Source organism: Coregonus clupeaformis, chromosome 16 (assembly GCF_020615455.1).
Source record: "Coregonus clupeaformis isolate EN_2021a chromosome 16, ASM2061545v1, whole genome shotgun sequence".
Lineage (NCBI taxonomy): Eukaryota > Metazoa > Chordata > Actinopteri > Salmoniformes > Salmonidae > Coregonus > Coregonus clupeaformis.
This window is the reverse complement of record NC_059207.1, coordinates 26601499-26620988: the sequence shown is the minus strand read 5'-3', so window position 1 is coordinate 26620988 and position 19490 is coordinate 26601499. Positions and strand designations below refer to the sequence as shown.

Here is a 19490-nt window from a genome sequence, read left to right as displayed (position 1 = left end):
AACCAGTCTGTACAGCCTCTATGTGACGCCCAGCCACCATTCCAGGTTCATCCGGAATACCAACAACAACAGGTGTCCACATCCCCACAGCAGCAGCCTACACCGCCGCGCCACCACGAGCCACCGTTCCAAGTTCATCAGGAATGGCAACAACACCAAATGTCCACGCCACCCCAGCAGCAGCCTATACCACCGCCTCAGCCCCAGCCAGAGTTCCTAGAGCCCCAGGTGCAGCATTCGGTGTTCCCAGAGCCCCAGACACCGGTGTTCCTAGAACCCCACCCTGCACTGCATCATGTGCGTAACAAACTCCATCTGCATAACAATGACCACCAGGGAATCAGTATGTACAGCCTTCAGTCACTAACATCTTTGAGGTCGCAGTCACAACAGTCATTATTCCCCACACCACCTCAATCTGAGCTAGCTGTCACCTGTCAGGACATCACCCCGGATGTCACCCCACAACGGCAATTGCACGGGGCTGCCGTGACATCCATGAACAAACCACTGCTGGATATTGTGAGACAATCGATCTTATGTTCCGGTTGCAATAACACCTTCAACAGGGCCGTGATCTGTCATGACTACTTGATTCAGCTCAACAGACCTATCCAATGCGCGTGCGGCTGTGTACTTTGCACACTCTGTTATCGTGGTCAAGGAGGGTGCCACTTTCACAAGGTATCATCCAAACGAGGCCTTGTCAACGCAACAGTCAACACCCTAGCCAGTTGCCCTGATCTGGAGAGTCTAGGAGTCTGGGATCTCGAACTCGATATCCATGACCGTTTCAAGACTTATGAAGAAGCCAACGGACATGTGCTGAAGATGTTGTGTGAGGCGCAAGCCCCTGATCTGGTGCAGTTGCGAACCGGTAGGTGTATTACTATATATCTATGTTGTCGTAGTACTATCATTGTGAACACATTCACCTGACAGTCTATTCTGTTTCCTCCGCGCAGCATTCGAACATCTCCTCACCGCTAAGGACAGTATGTCCTTCAAGTACTGGGTAAACGAAGCTATGCCAGACGATTTAGCCTACCGATATGTCTGCATCCCACATGTACCGGGCTTCTGGGATCACGTTCTCGTGGGAACCTGTCAGCCTCCCAATACAGAGAAGATGATCGGTCCTGATGATCACCTGCCGAAATTGTTCAATGTGTTCCTTGGCTCATATAGATTTCACTGGTGCTGTTTTGTGTACAAGAAACAGATCATCTTGGCTATGTGGTACACGTGTGTGTCCAGCAGAGGGCAACATACAGTGGTTCCAGTTGTTGACACCTCAGTGAGAGACATTACCACAACCATGGCGTTTAGAAGGATGGTATTTTATCTATCTAGGTGGTTTACAGCGCAATACGTGTCACCAACAGAGAGGCAGCTCAATGTGGTATTGGATTGCAAACCTTCTGAGGGGTCTACTTTGGTCCATATCATAGCTCTCTTGGCATCTAGGAGTGGGATGAACACAGTAAACCTTCAACTCTCCCAGCAGCGTCCCAAAAATGATATGAACTACGGGTTTAGCCTCCTCAATGCCAACACATTGTTCACTTGCCCTGCTGATGGCAATGTAGTAGGGACTCCCATCAACATTGTTGACGAGTTTAACTACTACCACAACAACAGTGGGGATAATGGTATTGGTCTGACACGTATATGTACTACCACAGAACATTACAGTTTCATTTAAATGGTAGCATGGAAATGGTAGCGACACTGTGCGTGTACATTGTACAATGTATATCAGTACCTCAGGATACATTACATGTTTTTTTTTGGAGCAAGGTGCGGTGCTGCAGCTGGTTGAGGTTGCATCTACAAATGTGTCTATTCAGTGTTACTGTACAATGTGTACATATGAAGGGACATGGTGTTATTTGCTCTGTTATTCTAGATTACTCTGCTATTGTATTCTATTTGTCTTCTCCTGCTGCTCTATGCTATCCCCTGTATTGTACATCATGTTTTGTAGGTACCGTGATTTGATTTATATACAGGTCGAGATGTCATTATCTGTGTTACATTTCCTATAACCACTGGTAGACTATATATACTGTACCGGTACCGGTACCTTTCTATATATAATTTTTGTTCAATGGTTTTATACTTTTTTTTATACTTGTTGTTATACTTTGTTTTATACGTGCTTTTATACTTTTGATATACATGATTATATATGCGTTGTACACATCCTTACTGATTATTGTCTATGTGTGCACAGGATGTACGGTATCTGAACTGTTGTGACACTGATGTTGAACAATATAATAAACCTTGTCTGGCACATATGTACTACGTCTTGGCTGTTTGTATTATGTTTTCAGTATATGAAATCACAGCGGGTACCTAATATCTTAATTTTGTCGCCTTCTGCCTCATACCGAATACTCATTGGGTACTGAGGTATATAGTGAGGTGTGTGTGTGTTCAGGTGGCAGCAATGAATGTTTGGTGTCTATATGTTTATATATGCTTATATACCACAAAGACATACAATAATACACACAGACATAACGTATACCACGTACAGATGTATTTAATATGATAATATAAGTGGTTACACATGAGCTGACATTAAACAGTCAGAGTAGAATGTAGAATGTTAGAAGCAGTTACACACACACACAAACAATATACTATACAATATTTTCTACAGCGTGTGTTCTACTGTATTCTCGGTAAGCGTCTTCAACGCTCACTTTTGTCACAGGTTCTCTGGCATCATCGAGGTCTCTCTGAACAGCCAGGGTTAACACCTGTCTGTTGATGTATGCTGAGGCGTTAAGCTGCAGTCCTACGTTGTCAGAGAGAGTCTTTACTGCTCCAATCAACCGACGCACGTCGAGCCTTCCCCGGAGCGCTCCCAGTAAGTAACGGAGGTCAGCTCTTTGCATCTGAGTGGAAAGCAGTTCGTTGTTGAACTTGGTGTAGTTGTTCTGGTCACCAATGGTATTCATGGATTCCTTGAGTAGAGCTATGTTGACATCTAAGCTTGCTATGGATCTCGATACGGTGGTTATCGCTATATCAACCTCAGCCTCTTCTTTCTTTCTCATCAGGGTTAGGCTATTCTCTTGTTCCATGGGGTGCATGTACAAAGAGGTGAAAAAGTTTACCCCGCAGGAGAGCAAGAAATCGGTAAAGGCGCACACGCCCCGGACTATGTTGTGTGAGACACTGATACTGTGCATCTTGTGGTTTTCGGTTGCGCATTGCGCATTGGACCGTAATTGTAATGGACCCAGATGTTCACTCCTATCCTTGGACACGACAGGTATCCATTTAACACTGGAGGACACGAGAGTACCGGGTGCTCTCGAATATCCTGTTAAATATGGGGTTGATTAAGCGAGAGGTTGTCTGCATGGGGTTGCAGGCAAATATACCCGTGCCGCTGATTCTAGGCGCTAGCCTATCGACCAGGGTTTCCCGAGTCTGATCGCTGACGCACATGAGCTTCTTGTCAGATGTCAGCCCTATACTGTAAGTACCGCAGAAGGCCACCCCGAGCATTGGCTGCATTATGTCTGTGGTACGCTTATCTCCGTTCACTCTCTCTACCGTATCCTTGAAGGGATCGCCTATGGGGTCGAGTACACCCTTCTCAAACTCCGCAATGTGAAGGGTGTTGCAGAAGAGCTTGTGATTACTGTCCTCATTGTTGCGACGTCTGACACTGTGGTGCCTGTTCCTAACCCTGAGCGCTGAGGTGAACGGGTGGAGTAGAGTTGGCATACAAGTGTAAGCTTCGGCCCGCATCATAGGGTCGAGTGTAATGGACCCGTTTAGTCGTTCGGAGCGTCCGGTCGTGAAGATGTAAGGTCTGCGGTAGCCGCTTGCGCTGTCGGACTCTGGGCAGAACCCGTTGAATGCGTCTGCCACAACCATGTCGAATGGACCACCTGTGTTTATGTGCACGTCTCCTCCTCGCACGTCTTTCATGTACAGGTTGGGGATGTACACTCCTGGGGACTCTAGGGTCTCTGGTATCACGACAGACTCGCAGTATTGGTTGACAGTGTGCACCTGGTGCGTATTGTGAGACGTGGGCTTGCAGACGATCTCAGTGCCCAGAGTGTATAGAGCGGACTTTTGCTGCATGAGGGAGGCCCCGCATCCCGTGAAACGTACACCTCTGAACAGTAGGTAGGATAGGCCCGAGTAGTACCTTGTGTCGTAGTGGGCCTGTATGACATTGTACGTCAACAGGGTACTGTAATGCATCCCCAACAACACCTTCTCTATGTTGTTGATACGCATCAGCTTTTGCAGTCTCATGGCCCATATGTAGGTGACGACGGACGTATCGCTGAACCCGGTGTCGGTACAACGCTTTTGTGTCACTGCGGTAGGCTCGAAATGTTCGCTACGTCGAACCCGTTCAGCGGCTCTACCTTTGAGAAAAAGCAGTTGCCATTTAGACGTGTCACAGTGAGAGCGCCATCGTTGGTAAGGTGTAACTCGTTGGTGAGATTATATTCGTGATCTCTGTATGCGATAGGGGTGCTGACAGTGTCACCATTTAGGTTCTCACTAGACTCAAAGCGGTACACTCGAGCTCCTAGGACTGGGAGGATGATCCAGTACATGACATTGCAATAGTCCACATTGTCCAAGGTGAAGTCGTTTGGGTATCCATGTTCGGTAACGCTACCTGACACGACATTGAAGAACACAGGCATTGAGGCTATCACAGAGTTGTTCCGTCTCCCAACTATGCACTTAAACAGTCCCATGACACTGTTCATCAATCCCTCCAATTGTAGCAATACGGTACGTTCTTCTTTGGTAATCGTCGACGCGGTCTCCTTTGCGGTGAGCACACGGCGTATGTGGACGGCGCAGATGGGGTCTGCTAACCAAGACCAAAATACCCTTCCCGTGGTCCAGTTGCCATCGTCCAGTCCTTGTGTTGGTCCTCCATTGAGGATAGCCATTCTCAATGTAAGCATTGACTGTATACCCTGGGTGTAACAGAGCGCTCGTTCAAGGAAGTCCAAGTGATATGTCAGCTGTTTGGCGCGTTCTGTATCGCCGAAGTGAGTTTTTAACTCGCTGCCGATCTGAGACATTTCCTTGTCTATGTTGTTCATAGGAGAGGTGTTGAAAAGAGCCACCCGGGGCCTGACAACCCAGCGCTCCGGCACCACGTTGCCTCTGTCACCAATACAATCTTCGGGTGGGCGAGGGACAACCATGTTGCGGGTGTCGAACTCGAGTATGGACGCTGGGTTTTTTATCTTACTGTACCAGTCTTCACAGGTCCCAAGACAAGTCAGTTTTTCTACAGGAATTGAGTTTGGATCGCTTCTCATCAATGCGTTCAGATCATTTTGAAGTTTCGTCCTACGCTCGTGACTGAACAGCTCTTTGGGGTTACCCACTGGGTGTAGGCTACGAAGACTGACGCATGCGACCGAACCGTCATACTGGTGGAGGTACGAGGCCGAGGGAGATCGCTGGGCGAGCTGCTTGTAGTTGATCTCTTCCGAGTCTGTGGTGGAGAGGATATGCGAGGGGTTGATCTGACCCAGAGCAGGCGCCATGCAGCCAACCGTGAAGTACTCCCACTTGAACCCTTCAGAGTTACAGAATGCCTTGTTTTCAGTCGACGTGTCTCTGGTGTTACCATGCTCCATCTGCACCCCGTCCACGTGCACAATGGGGATCTTATCGGTGGGGCCTCCTCCGAGTCTAATGTAGCTCACAATCATGTCAATCGAGCTGTCCTGGAAGCAGGATTCGTTGGTGAAGGGTAGATCCTTGTCACCCAGAGCGTTCCGGGTGACCTGTTGCATGGTGAACTCGTAGCCTAGCCCGGGTCTACCGTTCTCGTTGGCCATGGTGTAAACAGAGAACTCCGGGGTGATCTTGGTCTCCTCGCTGCCGATCTGAGACCACATCACGCCATTGGAGCTTCTCTGGGAGATAACGCGGAACAGAGTGTCACCCAGGATCAGTACCTCGGGCTTATCGCTCCCCAGTATCCTCCGAGAGTTTTCTAGTGCGCAGACCAAGGAGTCGGGTTGTATGTTGATAATACCGCACATGAGTTCAGCCATAACCAATACAGAGTCCAATTTCTCTGCACGACTGGAGGTCTTGGTCCTTTGAGCGACTCTGTCTGTCAATGTGGGTTGAGCGGCGCAATATCTGAGCACCTCAATGGTCCTAGTTAGCTCCCAGGAAGTGCTGACCCTGTCCAACTCTCTTCTGATCAGATCCATTGCCAACGAGGGCACTGTAACACTCAGGAGGCTTCCGAATTGCATCGTGACCACCTTGGATGTATGCTGGAACACTTGGCTGTATTCCCTGGTCTGCACTCCATTGCTGATTGTGTCGTACGTGCCCTGCTGAGCCTCGCGCTGGTCCGTGATCCTGTAGCGCCTGCAGAATCTCGTCCCAGTGGGAACCGCTTCGTCGGGGACCAGCATCTTGTACACAAAGCCAGCGAGTAGGCGACTCGTCTCTCTCTGTTGTCTAAACAGGGTAACTCCCATGTGAGCCTGGGATATCACGACCGTGGCGTCGGCTGAGATGGAACTGTTGGTGGCTGAGGCTCTGATTATGTTATCTGTCATGTACTCAGCGAATGTGCTGTTCGGAGCGACCAGGAAGTTGGGAGCTTTCACCAAACGCGCGACCGTCTCTAGTGGTTTCAGCGTGTAGCTGCTCGGGTCCATGGTTACCACACTCATGATGCTGCCAATGTCGGGACCTTTCCAGTAAATTGAATTGTAGCCGAGATAGAGCAAATCTCAAGACAAAAACACACACAGAGTGCAGTGTTAAGATGATTATTTTTTAGAGTTACACAATGTCTGCAGTGTAATGCATATCCTTGTGGCACAGCCTAGGAGGCCTCTTGACCTGAGCTCTGTTCGACGTTCCCGGAAGCTTATCGAGAGCTCGCTGCATCTCGTTGGAGCACCTTTCGTGGTACATTAGTAAACTCGGGTGGTCGCCGTGTCTTCTCAGCAGGTTTTCCGCGACAATCACATCTGTGGTCACGTCAATGGCGTTGCGTTTGAGATTGGAGGCCTTTACCACACGTGCCCGGACCTTGCCGTCCGTGTCGTCTTCGTCATTGCTGCTGTCGTTGTCGCTGTCGTCCTGGTAGTAGTGGTAATAACCACCGCCTCGGTTCAGGTTACTCAGGCTCTGTCTGTTGCTACACAGACAACAGAATGTTCTAAACATCATCCACAACATCTCGGAGACTCATCCCGTATGCGGCTGGGAACGTTGTAAGTATAAGAGAAAGCGCGTTGGTATCGTTAACCAGACGTCAACGCCTGATAGGATAGAGTCTTTGCGCTGCCCGATCGGACCGCATAAGGGAGATGAAGAGAGCTGTGACTAGCGCGTCCAGAGAGCATCTGGTCCGCTGCGAAAAGGAGCTGGCTGAGGCTGCTTTGGAAGACCGAGTGAGCTCCTACGGAGTAGAGATGTTCAGAAAAAGAGAGTGCTGTCATCGCGAAAGGTGGGATCGGTCAGACAATGTCGACTACGAGCGTTACGGCCTGATCCCTATCCACCGGGATGTAGACTCCTGGGTGTATGTGAGTGACGATCCACAGCTGGCCATAGTGATAGAGGAGATTGTCAACACATTCAGCCCGGCTCTCTCTGTGGAGCTGCTCCTTTACAACGTATTGGGGAGCAACAGCGAGAGTGCCACTTGCTTGGTGCGGTACCTCATCAACTACTACACCTCCAACCACGTGTGCAAACACATCAAGACAACCCTGAGGAACATGATCCGCTGGACTGTGTTGGCGGGCTTTGTGCCCTGCGTTTTCTTGCCTTGGAAGAAAGTCAGACTTCTCGGCCTGGGCTTATCGGGGAAAGCAACCGTAACCAACCTAGTATCTTCAAACCCCGCGGTCCACAGGGAGGCTCACAAGAAGCATTGGGATGACAATGATTATTGTGATCATGATGATGATAGGTATAACCCAAGTAAAGTGAGGAGAACTGAGAGGCCCGAGAGACAACGGAGGTCTGGTCACGTAGCCCTAGGGGATCACGTCGGCTGCGGCAAGGGTAGCAGCCGCAAGCAACACGGACCTTGCCTCAGGACTGTGCGGGACGGTCTCACTCCTCCGGACGCCGCGTCCGAAGCCGTGCAGGAACGAGAGGCTCACGAGAGGGCTCTGCCTTCGCTGTTGGAAGTGCCTCTCGATCAACTTGCCGACACGCTGAAACTGCTGATGAGCCGTTCTGTCCCTGAGACGCAGGTTGCCGTGGTGTGCAAGATCATCAGAGACTGGGTCGACCGAGATGTGGCGCTCAAGCGAGATCCAATCAAGGAAACAGAGCTGAAAATGGCAACCGTGGCCCTGTGGGGTGTGATGAAGACCTTCGAGCACGGCCGGTGCCCAGTCATACCCGAGTGCAGAGCTTCGACCTGTCTTGCCTTCTACGACACGGAAACGGACCTTGTTACCACCGCCGTGGACGGGGTCCTCTACAGGCACATCTCCATGTGGGACAGTTGCTGGTCAGGGGGTTCCGATCTTTCGTCCTTGTCCAAGAGAGCTCATCTTACGGTCAAGAGCTGGGCTACTCTCTTTCGAAAGATCATTCAGGGGCTTACCATGGCCTCTACCAGACACATATACACCAGCACAGGCGTGGACCGCTCCTCTTTGACACACCTGGCCGACGTGATGGTTTCATCCCGAGGCGACCAGCAGCGTGCCGGACCTTCTGTGGCGGGCAACGCGTTCGGCAAACCTTTACTCGACAACCTGTCCCGATTCATGGCCAGCGACCAGCAGCCCGATATGTTTGGCTTGAACACTGCCGAGCTACCAGATGTGTTTCTGAGATCCGGGGTCGGGACAACGGTTTCCGAGCACAAGTCCGCCAGCGTCTCGCACAGCCTAAGCAAAATGATGGCTTCGATGATATCCGAAGGCAAGGAGGTTCTGTTGGTTAGGCAGTTTATCGGGGAGGTGACCAGGCACCCTAGCCTGGCCTTGGAACGGCTCAAGAATGATTGTAAGGACCGGGGCCTGCTGCGGATGGCCGAGAGGGTCACGAGGCAGATGGAACACGTACTCAGAGAGGGCTGTGACAACAACTCCTCAGAGCCCGTCACAGAGCTCGGATCAGACGTTAAGGTCCTGTGCAACTATCCGTCCTCTGTCAGCGTGGCCCACCTGGAGGAGACGTTGAGCATGTGGACCAATTTCTGGAGGAGCGCTCTGTCTGGATTCAGTCAGTTCAATAGGAGACACAATACCATCCAGTACAACAACAGGGATACGGTGAGAGAGCTAGAATCGGGGTCCCCGGTGCACGTTCTCCACTGTATGCTGGTGACACTTTTGAACACTTCCGGGATAACATTCGCAGACAGCTTATCTGGAAGAAAGCCGGACACTTCGCTCACGGTCAATGACATTATGCTCACGCGTGACTCTCTGCACCCCATGGCGTATGGGTTACTATTGGCCAACAAGCTAGGTCTCAGGCCTTCCGATGTTAAATGTGAAGATGCAAACAATGACCAGGAGCAGGATCAGGTGGATGTTGAGATGCTCTCGGCTACATCAGCGAGCAACCCCGATTCATCTGGCCCTCGGCCGTTTGTCGGCGAGGACCGGGGTTCTGTTGAGGCTCGCCGACCTGAGATCTCAAAGGAGGTATTGGGTTTACAATTGGCAAGATCTCTGCAGACGGGATCACCGCTGCGGCAGACGCTGAGTCGGGGTGGCCGACACGACGCTCCGCTACAGCAGAGACGCGAGGGCTCGTCAACTCATCGGGGCTCCGTTGCTCAGTCCGATGGTGATCGGGAGAAGAAGAAGCAGCTGCAACAGCAGAAGGTTCTACATGGGACGTGATCTCCTCATGAGCGGCCGGCGCTTGCTGCGGGTGCCATCTGGGGACACACGAATGAGACGGAGGCGATTGTCCCTGGTCTTTGAGGTGAAGGGAGCCCGGGTTTGGATTGCTGTAGTGACGACGTGATCTCATCATTTTATTGTACATGGTGTTCATTCCTCTTTTGACATGTTGACATTGTCTCGATTGCATCCTTGTTTGCATTCCACGATTAAAAGTTGTGTGTACATTGCATCTTTCTTTGTCCTCTTCTTTGTATCCTTGCTCCTCCGGTTCAGAGCCTAGGCTCGCATGAGAATCCTTGGGCAGGGGTTTACGTTTCTTACGTGACACCGAGGTGTTGGATACGTCTCCGTCGTTGCTTTTACACATCTTGCGCTTTCGTGTAGCTCGCAGCCTGTCCTCGTTGTAATCCTTGCACGGTTCCTCTTGCTCATCATTGTTTGAGTGGTGATCATCACCACCCTGTTGGTAATCATCACTGTTGTCGCTGTCTCTCTCCTCCTGATCATGACCCGTTAGACCTTCCTTTGCCAATGTCAGCAATTCCTCTGTCCAGTTTCTATTGGGCTGAGATACGAGCAGCTTAGACTGAGTGTCCAGGAAGCAGTGCTCGATCAAGTGATCGTCAATGGTAATCGTGGCACACTGATGTTTCGAGTACAGCTGGACTCTCCCCTTGATCATCCAGAGAGGTTCCAAGCTGAGCTCTGTCAGGTCTACCAGAGACACTCTTATCCGGAAAGACTTTTTGGCTGACGGAATGAGCGTATGTAGAGATGCCTCTATCGGTATGGACTTGTCTCGTAGCGCCTGGGTGAACATGTTGATCTGCCGAACCGGGTCGATCTTTAACCCTGCGCACGTTTTGTGTTTCTCGGTGGGCCTGTATTGCACAAAGGAGTACTCTTGGCCTAGATACGCTACTCCTATTAGGTAGTCGAGTGTAACCACCTCGTCTCGTAACGTTTCCAACACCCTATCCTCGGACTCCAGAAAGGGTTGCTGCTGCTGCTGAGGCTGGGGAGGCTGGGGCTTATGAGGCCGATGAGGCTCAGGAGAGGCAGGACATGGGAACAGCATCGTGCGAGGTTGATACGAGTAGGAGAACATGCTTCAGGTTCTCAACTGTAAAGCCAGAAACTCAAATGTGCTGTCGAGCGCTCGAGAGAAGTCGTAGTCTGAGAGGAAGTGTTTGAGGTTTAGCTCTGCGAGACTTTGTCCTATTTCGCACGTACTCTCTAAACGTCGGGGTCTGTAAATAGGGTTGCTCCAGCCAGCACTATCCTCCACTATCCACCTAGGTGTCTCTGAGCGATCCAAGGACTGCCAGGCTGGAACTCGGTTACCCCTCTCTGCAATCTCAAACAACGCGTGCTTCCAAAAGTCAGAGGCCTTGAAAGATATCTGACAACAGGGACACAGTGCGTAGTCGCAACAGCCGTTCAGCTGAGTGGAATCGACGTCATCCAAGGCCCCATTCGCCTCTCTCATCACCCCAGATGGGATAGTGAATTGGGCTCTCTTAACTGAGGTGGATCCTTTCCCGTGGCCGTTATCCCTAGTAACCGAGACCGTTTCTGGAACTAACCTCATGTAGCCGAAAACACTGTTATCTTCCATGTACAGAAAATGCCATTCTCCTGCAAGTTCTGTATACGGCACCTGTCGAGACGGGCGGTTGTTGTTCAGAGCACCAGTCTCTTGGTTCTGCAATTCCGATATGTAAGCCTCTACGGTATTCAGCCTCCTGCTACACGCTCCAATTAGGTCACGCAGCTCCTTTACCTGAGACTGTATGTTTTGCTCAGCCCTGGTCTTTGTGTCAGACCGTTCCGCGGTGGATAGTAGCGATGCAAAGTGTTTGTTCACTATATCCCATACCCTTAGAACCGAAGCTGTAGAATCAGCAGAGGGTGCTACCGGGCAGCTGATGGTTGAGGTCTCAGTTGACATTGTTGTTGCTGTTGCCAAAGGCTAGCTCCGCTCTACATGTCACACTCCATCTCTCTCTTGTTAAGTATGTGTCCCGTGAGCTGTCCTGGTCTTAGGCACTGTAGAGGGGTCCATGCGTTGGCTCGCCTTATAGAACGCTCGGGTTGTCGTGGGGCAGCGTGATTTGCTTAACGCGAGTTGAAGCGTCTGCTTGCTGTACCCGAGGTCTTTGAAATCAATGTCCTCCAAGCTGGGGAATCCATGGGGCGGGCAGCAGTCGGGTTTCGGTTGACGTGATTGTCTACAGTTGCGATCAGCTCAACTCTAGCGTTCGACTTACCCTCTTCTCGCAGGTAGGCCTCGTGCGACACTATCATTTTCTCGTGCAGATCGCTCGGATTGTCGAGTAGCCATGGGACTAGGTTGATAAACTCAGGGTTCTTCAGATGGTAATTGTTGAGAACCTTATCTTGGAACGAAGACAGATTGCTACGGTAACGTTCAACGAATATGGCTCTCACGGCCTCACTGTACCCAGGCCAGTACTTGGCGTGGCTACGGTCTCTCACTTGTATGAAGTACGTCTCTGTCAGGTACACCAGACAGACCTTCTCCTGAGACGTCAGCATGCCGCGCCGATCCTGAGCCAGCTCGCAGCACAGCCTATTGAGATGGACGTGTAGCTCCACGAGATTGGCCACCTTGCCGAGAGCATTAGGGAGCTCCTCGGCTATGTTCCTCACTTTTTGCGAGTTGATAGACATTGAAGAGAAGAGCTGGTGTCTAGTTTCCTCTCCGGCAACGTTGACCGAGGAGAAGAAGAAGGGTGTGTGGAAATGTTTCTTTGTGTCCTTCATGCGAATCACAACGGTCAAAGGGTTAGCCACTCCGTATATATAACAGGTAAGGTTCTCATTGCTAACCGTGAAGCGTTTAGTGGACACCATACAGGTTCCCTGGGATAAGGCAATGGTCTCGAACAACCCTCTGAAGTAGGGCTGTAGCAAGTACTTGACGTTGGAGGTGTAGTTGGCGCTGCTGCTGGGGTTGGACGAGAACTCTATGCGGGTGTTTTTATAGCCGTGTTGAGAGCACAGTCTCTTCTTGTCTGACACGAACCTCAGTCTGCTCAGCAGCTTGGTTTTAGTGGTGTTGGACTGTATGTGAGCGTATTTTCTGAGATGGTTAGAGAATACGGTGGCACTGAACCTCTGATTGCCAACGGTGTTTACGTGTAGCACGTGGAGGAGCACGTTATTCCCCAACTCCACCAAGCAGCTACCTGCGACCCTTAGCGTCTCATTTGTTCCTTCGGTACAAGCTAGGGAGCTGTAGTGTGGCGGCCTCGACTCCGATCCACGTATCACGGTTGGATTACACTCTGTACGGTTCAGGTTTGTAAAGCCAGTGAAGGGTGCCCTTGTTGCAGTCGACGTCAAGGATCCACAGGGCTCCCAGCCAGCACATGCGGGACATTCGAGACTCGTATAGTTGGTTGGTAGCGGTGAGTCTTGATCTAGACGTGTCCCGTTTAGACCTGGGGTCTGAGCCGAGCGGAAGAACGGGACACTTTCTCGTGTAAGACCCCTGTTGTCTTCTGCATCGGTCCTTGCGCTGAGACAATGGCTCATGTTTACCGTGCACAAATAGAGCAGCCCTAAGTTCGCTGGGACACAGGTTCAGGGAGTCTTGGGGTCTGGTGAAGAAGAGTTCCAGATTGCACAGCAGGAGCTTGCGATTGCCAGCGTAAACTAGCACCAAATGACACCAGAGGAGCTCCACAGCGATCTTGGTCTCAGCAGAAACGTCAGATGACTGACACACGTCCCCTAATTCAGAGGGGGGTGTTGCCGACAGGTTATCTATCAGGTAGGTCAGGGCTCTCAATTCAAATTCAACTACCTCACCGCTAAAGTCCCATGATCCTGTCAGACGCACCAGCAAAGCCTGAGCCTCAGCCTTGGCCCGGTCATGACATTCCGACAATAAGCACAGCCTGCAGTACACAGGCAGTAACTTTCCCAGTAACTGAACCACAGCCGGCCCGCTGGGTTTTAGAACTGCAAATGTTCCGTGGATGCGCTGCTCAAAGTGAACGTAGGCGCGAGCTCTAGGAGACCAAACGTTAGGGCCTGAGATCAGCTCTCGGTGCTTCACCAGACACTCTATTAAGGCTTCACTGGAGAGGAGGAGCTGGACTTCGGTCGAGGTAGTAGACTCCAGCTCGGCCATTAGGTAGGCAACGAAGATATCGTACCTAGTTATGTCTACGTGCGGACCGGGGCATCCCACCACCCCAGGGTCAGGTAAAGGTATCCCAGAACTGTTCTTCGTAGCGACTGCCATTAAAGCATGTTACGGGAAACTGCCTTGTTGGGAGGACTCGAGCGAGCATACAGTGCGGGACACCCACCATTCACCCAAAGACAAAAAACCAAGATTACAGAACAAATGGAGAGACTCTGTACAGCAACAAGGCTGCGATACTATCGACGCTGAGTACAGACGACTATACTGTGAACTGAGGAATAAAGCGCTCTCAGATATAAAGGCTCTGGTGAGAGAGCACGTGGAAAGGATTAGCACGGTGTCCACCTCATATGACTTCATGAACATATATGGCATGTGTTCCTTTGACCCACCCAATGTGGCGAGGATGTCACACCACAAGGGGGAGCCTCTTAGTTGCAGGTTTACCAAGATCACCTGTCCAGAGGACAACTCTAACTCAAACTGTCACAGACTCATCTCGGTCAGCGGCATACTCAATCCGCTCATCAGCGCCCGGGTTGAACACGGGGAGCTAGAGCTCACTCGCTGTGGAGAGTCAGACTACCACAGGGCAACCGAGGAGTTTGCTAGACTCGACTCTCGGAGTAAAATGAGGGTACCGAGAGTGTACAAGGGGAACCTGGGGAGTACAATCAGCAGCATGGAGAATCGGTTTATTTTCACCGTGAGAGAGGACCTGCACAGGATCGGGTGTGCATATAGGCAGTTGATGGTTATAGTTGAAATGTTACACCTAAACATGCTCAATTTCATATATTCCTAATGTTTATTCCTAACCTTTGCCTAAGGTTGGAGCTCGAACCCTGGGACTCGAGGTATCATCCTCCCGGATACCACATGAACTGTACAAGTATATAACGACATGATAATGTTTCTATATGTGTGTGTGTGTACGAAAGGAGTACGGGGACTGTACCCCAGGAACTGTACAACTATGAGTATCATATGTGTGTAGTGTTATGTGTGACGTGTACTATGTTTACTGTAATAAACAACCCGTACAACATAGACAAGGTGTCTTATGACTTTTATTTCATAGCCCCATATACCCATCACAATAACACACCGTATCAGTACATAATATCAATACATAATATAGGGTAAGGCAAACATGCACACCCTCTACATGGGCAGCGGCACAGAAACACAACCCTCAGTCAGAGTCGTCAAACCCAAAGTCCACATCGGTTTCAAATATTGTCAGTTCGCTGTCAACCTTGGCCTTCTTCTTCGTTGTGGTCCTCTTCTCGGGGCTACCGCCAAGCTCCTGTCTAGCTCGTTTCATACCGACCCAATGGTCAGGCAAACCGCGGTTGTTGTTCCCTTGTGGTGATGATGTAGAACAAGACGCTGCTGAAGAAGAATAAGACAAGTCCTCTTGTTGTCCATACACCTCGATGTTGTTATCCTTCACAGCCGACACTAGTAAGGCAAACTGTGTTTCATTCAGCTCAGGGGTCATCATCTTGATACGGTTCACGTCTATCCTGGGCAACACACAGGACACCCCTCTCTTGATCCTCTCGACCATGTCATCGATCGTGGTCTTCTTGTCAACAGCGACACAGCTGAAGTCTTTACCCCCCTGGGAACTGTACAGTGTTGTGTCGACGCACCTGTTGCTGAACACCAGCACAGGATAATAACAACCCTGCCTAGACAGCTTGACAGATCCGTAGCTGGTGCTGCTGGTGTTGGTGAATGTCCTCATGCTAGCCATCACCATCATGGGCGCTTGGATCATGTACTCTGCGTTGGCGAACACAGAGGCGACTTTCATGACACCCATCTCGCTCCTGAACAACACCCTGTTGTAGGACATGTTCTTCTCCCGCATGATCCTCATGACTTCTTTTTTCGTATCCCCGATCATATTCAGCGACCTGTGTATGTAAGCGGGGAGACGGTTGTCGTCCGCTTGCAACCACTCCATAGAATCCAGGTCGTGATAGTTGACACCTTTCATTCCAGGGTTGCCAAAGGCTTGTCCAGTCAGCTTTAGCAACGAACCATAGGACCCTTCAAACACGTTGGTGGTGCTATCATCATCCTTTCCGTGTCTGAACTTAGCAGCCATAGATAGCGAGATGAGACGTTTGCACAGGTTAGCATCAGTCACCTTAGGACCGTAGACGAGACGGGCCAGATCGGTGCAGAGGAACCCCATGACCATCATCACAGCCTGTCGTATGGTCATGGCCAGAGTGAGCGTGCACATGGGCAAGGCTCCGTGGGACACTGTTAGCTGATACTTGCTGTTGTTGGTAAGAGTCTCCTCGTGTACCAAGTTGTTGTATCCGGGGTCGCTCATGGCTTTAACACAGGCCACCTCTGTGAATTCGCCCGTGTTAAACCTGTGGTGGTAGCGGCCGTAGAAGAAGGTATCGGTGGCGGTCTTGTTAACCCCCAAGGGCTTGTACGCGGTAGACAATATACTGTGTAAGCTGCGATGGAGCGTAGAGTCACGGTTCTGGTTCAGGGAAATGTTCAGCATAGTCTTCATTGTGCTGGTGTTCCCGATCCCGAGAGTGACTGAGGTGAAGACCCCCAACCTAGCCTGATTCTGAGGGGGTCTTTTGTCTTCAGGGCCAGTGAAAACCTTGCCAAAGCCAAGTGTGTTGCCTTTGTCCTGCCCAGCGAACCCTACCCCGGTGGTGTAAAGGCAGCTTTCTGCTGACATTCTACTGATCTCTGTCATCAGGTTGGCGCTCTGGTGACGAACCGCATCTGAGAACTTGGTCATAGACCCCTTGATGGTAGTCATTACGGTATCAGTGAAGTCGCTGTTTGCGTGACAGGGCAGCATGTTGGAGATGGTGCCAAATACTGCGCACTGCATGTAAGCCAATATGTTATCTGACATCAGGTAGGAGCAGATCTTCAGGGCCCTATCGCCAGTCTGTCCTCCCATCATTTTCAGACCGGTATCTTTAACCATGAGCATCCTGTCGCCCATCTGGGGTGCCACGAACCAAAGCTTCTTGCCTTTACTCTCGACAATCTTGCACCCCTGCATACGTTGCTGTAAGCTGCGATCAGTCCAGAGGAGAGTCGTAGTATCCATCCCGTTGGACACGTCCACCCCCTTTGTGTCCAGGTCGTACCCCGTGAACAGCCTGTAACATTTCAATCTCTCATCAGGGTCCTCTGCTCCCTCGGTCTCACCTTTCCTGTTCCTCTTACCCACTTGCTGATCATAGTAGGGAATGAACATGGGCTTCATCAGAGTTGCGGCACACAAGGGATCGCTGAAATTAACCTCCAGGAAAGGGGCCGATGCAACACTCATGATGGTAGCGAGGTCCTTCTCCTCGATGCAGCTGCTCACAAATATAGCCAGCAACTGAATCAGGTACAGGAACAGCATGTGCTGAGGCTCCTCTCCTCGTTCATATATTAGATCGTTATCGCGAAGGTCGTCCACATCGAACAGCTCCAGCAGGTTGCGCAGCAAAGATACAATCTGGGCTGCTTTGGTTTTGTGGAACTTGACAAACACACTTGGGTAAGCATCCTCACCACCCTTGTCTGTGGAGTGTACATCAACAACCTCTTGAAGCAGAGCTGCATCAGTCAGGTTTTCCTTGTACAGGGAGAGGACCTTGTCCCGAGTGAAGACCTGGCACAGACCCAGGAACAGGGTCTGTTCGAACTCTCCGTTTATCCGAGGCACGCTCTGTAAAGCCAAGAAGTGACCAAGGTGTTCAGCGTGCACCTTTACGACCTCGTCCGGGAAGAGGTTTGGACAATGGAGATGCAACACCACGGGGGACTTGAGAAGCACCGGAGCCAACGGGTTGGCAGGGCAGGGGTAGAGGATGCCGGAGTCGTTTGGTCCCGTCGCTATGCAAAATCCATCCTGTTGCAGGCTTACTTGGAGTGCCTTAACACAGTGTGCCATTCTAAACAGAGAGACAGCGGATCGACACCCAGATTGCAGACAAAACTAGTAAAGATGTTGACCTCTAAGACAAAGATTTCGGAATGCCGAGACGCCTTCGACTTTTGTCTTGAGTTGTGGGACGAACTGTCCTTGGCCCTAGTTGAATCAAAAGGCTTGAGTGTTGAACTGCCAAGTAAGGACCAGTTGGCTCAGATGCAGGGCCGCGAAGTTATGATCAGACTGGCTCTCCTGGCTGATTTTTATAGGTACCAAAACGAAGATCTCGGTTTAAATAAGGAGGAGTCAAGGGAGAAATTGTGTGCGATTAGAGCCAAGGCATTCTGTTTCCTCACACAGGGACTAGATGCCAGACCAGAGCTTGAACAACCAACCATGATCACAGTATCCAAACAGAGTGCATGTGTTCAACCCTGGCTGACTAACCCACACAGAGCTGAATCATACGACCCTGGCTGTTCCAACCGGCCACGGCTACAACCTCCACCTACAGTAGGGCTGTCCCACCACGACTCTTCCATACTACTACCAAGGGAGCATGTTTTAGGGGACACCTCGCACACCCTAACCCCAGAGACAGATCCGTCTCTCAGTCTGCATGATGCAGCTGTGACGATGATAACGTCTCAGAGCTGTATCACGGTGGCAACCGGGCTGAGAGAGTCGAGTGCAAAAGGACTTTGCAGGAAACGTAAACTGAAACACGGACCTTTCGGGTCTTCACCGATGTGTAAGCGTAAGCGCACCAAGGGGCAACTGAACACTAAGAGTAAGAGTACAACGAATGGAACCAAATCCGGGATTGATCCTGACAAGACCAACAACCTCTGCTCACAGTCTGTGGAACGCGGCAGTTGCTGGGAGGAATCCATAAAGTGGTCGACATTCAGTTTTTCGGTGCAGAGGAAATCCTACTATGCCAAGCTCATAAGAGCCTTCCAGGTGGTTAAAACCGTCGGGCACCCTATGCTTACGCTCCATTCTGGATGGGGCCTGAGCTGTTACTACAAGCTAGCAGTCGCGTACACCACGGATCAGCCACTGGAGATGGCAGCGGCGTGTCTACCCCAACTGAGTCAAGCGGTTGACATTATCCACAGTCAGCATTTTCATAAGCTGAGTACACTACCGCTCGAGTGTCAGATGCTGCTATACGCAGTGCTCAACTGCCACATCAACTGGGTAGACCACAACCACAGGCAAATACTCCTCATGCCCGGCCTACCCGGAAGCCAGCCTCCTCGACAGGAGGGAGACCTGAGGTGCTCGAGATGTCTAAAGAATCAGACCTTCCACTCTTCTGAGGTGAAAGGCAACCCGAGAAACATAGACGTGGAATTTGACTTCGAGCAAATGAAATTTGGCTCTTCGTGCTGCGCCGCGTCCATGGTAAACGTACCGCTCAGCACCAGAGATGTCAACACCTGCACGTTCACCGAAATGAAACAGATGTATACCTCTTGTATGAACTGCAAGCAGCCCATCTTTT

General features: G+C 50.8%; 1 protein-coding gene across 1 annotated transcript; it reads left to right on the top strand.

The window, feature by feature from the left end:
* Positions 1 to 299: 299 nt before the first annotated feature.
* Positions 300 to 1764, top strand: LOC123492750. The gene is made up of 2 exons (XM_045225892.1): positions 300 to 877; positions 966 to 1764. The coding sequence occupies exons 1-2, from the start codon at positions 346 to 348 to the stop codon at positions 1703 to 1705; spliced, it is 1272 nt and encodes a 423-aa protein (XP_045081827.1). The 5' UTR covers positions 300 to 345; the 3' UTR covers positions 1706 to 1764.
* Positions 1765 to 19490: the final 17726 nt, after the last annotated feature.

Bases quoted from the DNA above. Each gene is read 5' to 3' on its own strand.
- LOC123492750 (XM_045225892.1), top strand. From the start codon at position 346: ATGTACAGCCTTCAGTCACTAACATCTTTGAGGTCGCAGTCACAACAG. The intron at 878-965 runs GTAGGTGTATTA...TCCTCCGCGCAG, and splicing joins TCTGGTGCAGTTGCGAACCG to CATTCGAACATCTCCTCACC.